The sequence below is a fragment of the Gavia stellata genome, chromosome 13 (genome assembly GCF_030936135.1).
Source record: "Gavia stellata isolate bGavSte3 chromosome 13, bGavSte3.hap2, whole genome shotgun sequence".
Taxonomy (NCBI): Eukaryota; Metazoa; Chordata; class Aves; order Gaviiformes; family Gaviidae; genus Gavia; species Gavia stellata.
In genome coordinates, this window is record NC_082606.1 from 1582718 (window position 1) to 1588717 (window position 6000).

Sequence of the window (6000 nt, forward strand, 5' to 3'; positions counted from 1 at the left end):
ACCTGCGCTGAGCACCGGAGTGTGAATTAGTGAACACAGATGCAGTCCCCTGCCTGCTCTTCTGTTAGGGATGAACCAGCTGGTGTCTCCAAACCAGGCACGTGATTCAAAGGCATCCAAGGAATCTGACAGCCTGCTAAGAGGGTGCAAAGAGACAGGAGCAAACGGAAGTTATTCTGCAGATTTCCCATTCCCACAGCATCCTTTGTCCAGGCGGGTAGAGATGCATCACGTGCAAGGGGCTTCGTTAACGGGGTGTTCATTTGTGTTTCAGGTGGTTAGCTCAACCAACGGGGAGCTGAACGTGGACGACCCAACGGGAGCACACTCCAACGCGCCAATAACAGCGCAGGCGGAGGTGGAAGTGGTGGAGGAAGCAAAGTACGTTTGCTTTACAAACAGGCTTTCCACTGGTGTGGTCATTAATCCTCCTCCTGGGAAACGAGTGGGGATGTTCACCCGTGGTGAAGTACTCGATGCTCGCATCCCATGCCCTTTTCCTTGCATATTGCTGCTTTTGTGCATGGTGCCTTCAGTGCTGCTGCTGCTTCTTTTTTACACTTGTCATGGCTGGAGATCGTAACTCTTACTCAGAGCATGTATTGCAAGATAGTCAGTAGCACAAATACCAAAATAATGTGAATTGATTTCAGGAATCCCGGTGAGCGTCCCCTGTTCCAAAAGGAGAACGTGCTGTACTCTCCTGCTGAGAGTGTAGGAGTAGCTTAAGTACAGCTCAGTGAAGAGATTGTTGGTCTGAACGTTAACACTTCATTTCTGGCTGCAGGAAGTGGATGCCAGGTATCTAGAACGGTCCGAAAGTAACTCTTGCAGGGACGGGTAGTTCTCTCTGTGAATTCTTTTGGTCCAGCCCAATGGAAGCTGAGTGAGAGAAACCAGAAGCAGCCCTCCTGCTTGTGGGGAAGAGCGTGCTCCCTCTGAGCTGACCTCTCCTCTGTAGCTTGTGGTCAAGAGTGAGAACTGATGTACAAAGTTGCTGCTTTGACCATTTTGGCCTCCTTTGCACACGTGCTGCATCTGACACCATCATGTCACCTTTTGCATGATCTTCAACATGGGACCTTCTCACTGCCTCTGAACTAGACCAGGACCCTAGCAGGTCACAGTGTAATCCTGACACTCCCCGTGCGAGGGGTAAATAGGCCCCGGGGCTGCCTTTGAACTGGTCGGTGCTGTGACGTTGCCCAACTGCCTGCTTGTAATTTGACTGGATAACGCTGGTGTCACTTATCCCACGTTGTTTGTCTCAGCCTTTGTGGGAACTTCTGTTAGGAATGGCTTGTGGGAGGGTGAAAAGGAAAACTGGCAGGCATGAGAAAGGGTGTGTTGATGGAAAAGGTCCTTAGGTATGTGTCAGTCTGAAGTCTGGTTGTCCTGAAGGTCTTCTGCTGTCTATTCCTCTGTCCCTCGGGAAGCACTTGTGCGTGATCTTGCTCGCTGGTAGCTAGCCTGGGCACGATCCTGGCAGCAACGTGCCCAAGCAACAGATACAGTTTCTCCTCCCAGCCAAAGGTGTGAGCCTTGGTTTTGGTGCAGGCTCCTCACCAAGTACGGCGGGGCGGGGGACATCTTAAGGTGCAACTTGCGGATTGGGCAATATTTCTCTTAGATATGGGTAACGTGGCCTGCAGAGACCACCAGTCTGGCATCAGAGGCTCTGTCTCAGATTGAAGTGGGTCTCCCCCGGGCATGTGGCTTGGGGTTGCTCCTAGGAAGGATGGGGCAAATTGCCACCCTTAACAGTTCTTGATGCAATGACCCAATGCAAGGAAGAGCCAGCTTTTAAGATGGGACCACCTTCAGCCTGTTTCTGCAGCACCTTGTTCAGCAAGGCCGGGGTCCAGACCCCATACCCGTGTACGGGGGAGATGTCAAGACAGGCGAAAAGGAGCATGCAAGGGCTGTGTTGCCCAAGCCGTGTCTCGCGACGCATGGAACTGTTCTGTCTGCCTCCAGCCCTTATTTGGGTGGTCCCAAATTGGCTTGGGAGGTGCTGGGAAGCAGAACGCGGGCTGCTTTGCACTGACAGGTTTGGGGTTCCTTGTAATTCCCAAGCGTAGTCCGCTTTGTTCCTCTTGCCACAGGGAAGGCTGGCTTCATCTTCCCTTGCATCTGTGATCATAAATCCCCTCAGATACACGCAGAGGGCAAAGGACTTTCGGATTCTGCCCTGCAGTAAAGTGGGCTAGAAGGACCTGGAGCTGGGGCTCTGTGTTTCAAGATGAGCTGCAATAGCAGAAAGGTCTTTCCCTGGTACTCCTGGCAGGCAGAGGAGCTGTGCAAATGCTTCTACTTTGGGGTACACTAGAGATAGGCTCCTGATCCCGGCCGTGGGTTTCACTGAAGGGCAGGTTCCAGGCACAGATCCATGATCTGGCCCTGCTGGAGCTGCGGGGACAAGAGCAGATTCCTCTCCTGGTGGCCCTGAGCCCCCTTTTGATCCGAGCCCCAGATAAGAACCTCATGGGGCCAGTACCTTCATGGAAAATAGGGGGAGTTTGTCAGAGGCCTCAAGACCCTGGAAAACGTGGCAGTTCTCAGCGGCGCCATGGCAAGGGCAGAGGTGGTATGAGGGCTGGGGGCGGGTGGTGGGCAGGCATGGTGTGTGTCTGCCAGTCTGCACTGCATGTTTGCATGGCTGCAGTGACATGCTTTCATCCCACCTCTGTGAACTAATTGCTCTTTCTTCCTTTCTGTGTTTTTTCTCTACACTCTCTGTAGCTGCCTGAAAATGCTCAACTTGTGGTGAGTCCCTCTCTCCAGTCCACATGCAAGGGGGAGCGGACCAGACTAGACTGGGGTTGGCAAAATCAAACCGACCAAACCCTAAAAAGGCACAAAATCAAAGCCAACCCAGAGCTGTTCTGATTTTAGGACTGTGCTGAGGACCACATGCAATATTGGGGAGGGTGTGGGTCATGTCTGAGCGGCCGCATTAGGCCGAGCAATTCAGCTGATCTCTGAACTGATGGATGCAAAAGATGGATTTTAATCCTTTTCTATTCGGCTTACCATCTCCCCCAAACTGTTACGTCCATGAGCAGATGTCTAACGGAGTTGGGCAGAGTCGGGACCAGGCTTGCCGAGCGTCTTGCAGGAATTCCTCACGCAGACGGTTACGAAGGGAAAACCCTGCGCTGGGTATCGAGGGGAGGGGGCCAGTCGCTTCCTTGGGGAGTTTCCTCTGAAGAAGCACAGGCCAGGGCCTGTATCGTTAGAGATGATGGAAAGACGTGGCTGTGGAGTTCTCATTAGTGACAGAGCCCCAGCTAGAGCCCCCGCTTGGAGAGGGTGGGTGAGAGATGGCTCCTTTCCAAAAACTGGGCAGCTGCGAGCCAAGGGTGCAGGTGAACTGGCTTCTCCAGGAAAGAAGGGGCGGAGGGGTTGGGATTAGCACTGGTCGAAGCCCAGCTCAGGCATATGTACAGTTTTATCAGGATTTTGAAGTCACAGCTGCAGTGTTCCAGTCTCAAGGTGTCCCATGGAGGTGTTCCCTCCCTCCCTTGCCCCTTGAGGAATCCGCATACCCAGTAAGTGGAGGATCAAGCAAAGACTCGGATGAGGAGTTTGTAGGTCCCAGGGAGGGCTGATGGGTGGGAATCACTATGGAGCGAGGTGACAAAGCCTGTGTGCGGCGAGGAATGTCTGTGTTGGATGGGAGACTGACCGCCTCTGCCCTGCTCTCCATAGGCATTGCCTCCAATACCTCTGGCATCTCTGGCTTCTCTGTATGTCGTAGTCTGGGGCTGTTCTCTGGGGCATTGTCTGCATGCAGAGAGATCACGTTCTGTAATTGTCAGCCTGCCTTATTCTTTTATTTTGGTGTTTTGCCTCTGCCTGTCTGAACTGCCAGGACTTCCTTTCCTGAACCCTTCCCTGGACCTCTGAGTAACAGCCTAAAAAGACAGTCACAAGCAAAAACAGCCAGAAGTCAGTCAGCTCCCCTTGTTCAGTGCCCAAGGAAACGAGTGCTGCTCAGCCCTCTTCTTCCCTTACCCATTGCATGCAAAGTCATAACTCGTGCATTTTCCATCCTCTCTCCCCATAATGTCCCCCCCTTACTCACCATTTCCCAAGTCATGAAGGAAGGTGGCTGCTGTGGGAGAATAATGCTGTGACAGGTTAAAGCAGGAGAGGGTGGCAGATGGCCTGGGACAATAAAATGCAAGACCAGTCCTGGGGTGGGGGGTGAGAGTGCCAGCCATGCGCAGGAGCCTGGGTCGGGTGGTGCGTCAGACTGCATGCTGCAAACGTCAGGCTAGGTGGGTGGTGATGGAGTCGTCACAGGTCACTCTAAGCCTGTGTTCCTGCAAGGACAAGTGCTTTGCCTTTTCTCTCGGCTCACCTCCAAACTGGGCCTGTTTAGGAACCTAAAGACAAATCGTGGATGTTAAACTTCCCCTGGCCATTAGTCCGTGCAGGCCAGAGGAATGTGTGGTGGGAGGTGGCCCTCCTCTTGCTGTGGCTGTTTGAGCTCTCCATCTTGCAGGGGGTTTTGGTCTCCCCAGCAGACAATCTGTGCTGGCAGGCTTGGCTCACGGGGAGGGGGTGGTCACCCATTGCTTTTGCACCCTGTAGTTAAGGCTTGTGCATCTGGGGGTAAGCACCTTCTGGGGTGCGAGTGAGAACGAATCTGTTCCTCCAGCTCTGAGAGGACAGAAGCACAATGCCGACATTTCAGAGCCACAAGGGATGCAATGGAAAATAATTCAGAGAAGTTGTTACAGTGTTTTTGAATGCTTTTTGTCTGGCTGTTGGTAAAAGATGCTTGTAGGAAAAAATGGTCTTTGCATACTCACATCCGCTCTTGCTGCTTAGCCAGGCATCCCATCCACCAGCCTGAAAAAGTAGTCTTTCAGCATCACCCAGGCTTCTCTGGAGATGGCTGTAACGGCAGAATGAGAAAGACACGTAGCTCAGAAGCAAAACTCGCACAGAACAAACACCTTTCTTCTGTGCAGAGGACTTCTGACAGTGGGCTGAGGACAGAAAGGTAGATACGCCTTAAACACCAAGTAATTCTGTAGGAAGCCAGCAGGACTAGAAAACCTGGGCGACTGCTTTCAGCGTATCCCACAAGTGAAACCACCACTCTTCACGGTTCAGCTGCGGCGGGTGTTTTTCTCCCCACCTCAGCCTCCACTATCCATCCTTCTTGCTTCCCCTAATCCCCGGGCGCTGTGCACCTCCCTCGCATCGGATGGGGGAAGAAGCAGGGGTTCTGCATACCGGTACTGAATGATTTATCCAAGGTGGAAGCTCTGGTTATCGTGAAAGGTTCAGTAAAGAAACCCTGAGCCAAGATCTCTTTGGAACTTGTCTTTTTAGTGAACGGTGGTGAAAACCATGTGTCTTGTAGCTGGGAAAAGCAGCCAGGGCTCACCGTCCCAGTCCACTGCCTCTGGGGTTCGGACAGAGGGAGCGGAGCATCTGGATCCTTGTTTTACTGCTTTCCCAGATGGCTCCTTGTGTTCCTGCCCTAGTCGAGCTTCTCGGGAGGGAAACAGCCTGGCTCCCGGAGCTCAGGGGCTGCGCCCCGCTGTTGCCCGCAGCCTTTGGGCGGTGGGACCCCCCAGCGTGTGGCTACTTGCCTTTGCTGGTCTACCAGTCCGGGCTGGTGATGTCAACCATCCACCAGCATCTGCTGACCTTGCCGACCGTCCCGCAGGATGGCAGGTCTGTCTGGGCCTCAGGCCAGGCGCACAGAGGTGCTGTTGCATGCGGCTCAGCGGGGGGAAGCCCGGGGTGGGGGGCGACCTTGCCGGGGTGCCAGGCGTGTGGCTAACTTGCCTTGTCCTTTGTGCCCCAGGTGCTGCTGCTTCTTTAAGAGGAAACGGAAGAAGACAGCTCAGCGTCACAAGTGACCGGTGCCTCCTGGGCCTTGCAGGAACCACCGCGCCTGCAGCTCCTGCCCTGTCTCACTGGAAGGGGCTTCTCTTTAGGGGGGAGGAGGAGGCATAGGAGGAAGAGAGAAAAAAA

At 53.7% G+C, this 6000-nt stretch overlaps 1 protein-coding gene across 5 annotated transcripts in view; it reads left to right on the forward strand.

The window, feature by feature from the left end:
- The window catches only part of CSNK1G1 (casein kinase 1 gamma 1), a 60705-nt gene extending 54705 nt beyond the window's left edge, over positions 1 to 6000 (forward strand). For 3 of the 5 annotated variants that reach the window (XM_059824167.1, XM_009822351.2, XM_009822352.2), the window contains 2 exons: positions 275 to 381; positions 5831 to 6000. In XM_059824167.1, the coding sequence (XP_059680150.1) occupies positions 275 to 381; positions 5831 to 5885 (162 nt within the window). In that variant the 3' untranslated portion in view covers positions 5886 to 6000. Of the gene's footprint in view, positions 1 to 274; positions 382 to 2742; positions 2767 to 5830 lie in introns of all 5 variants that reach the window. The other 2 variants (XM_059824166.1, XM_059824168.1) reach the window with 1 other exon arrangement.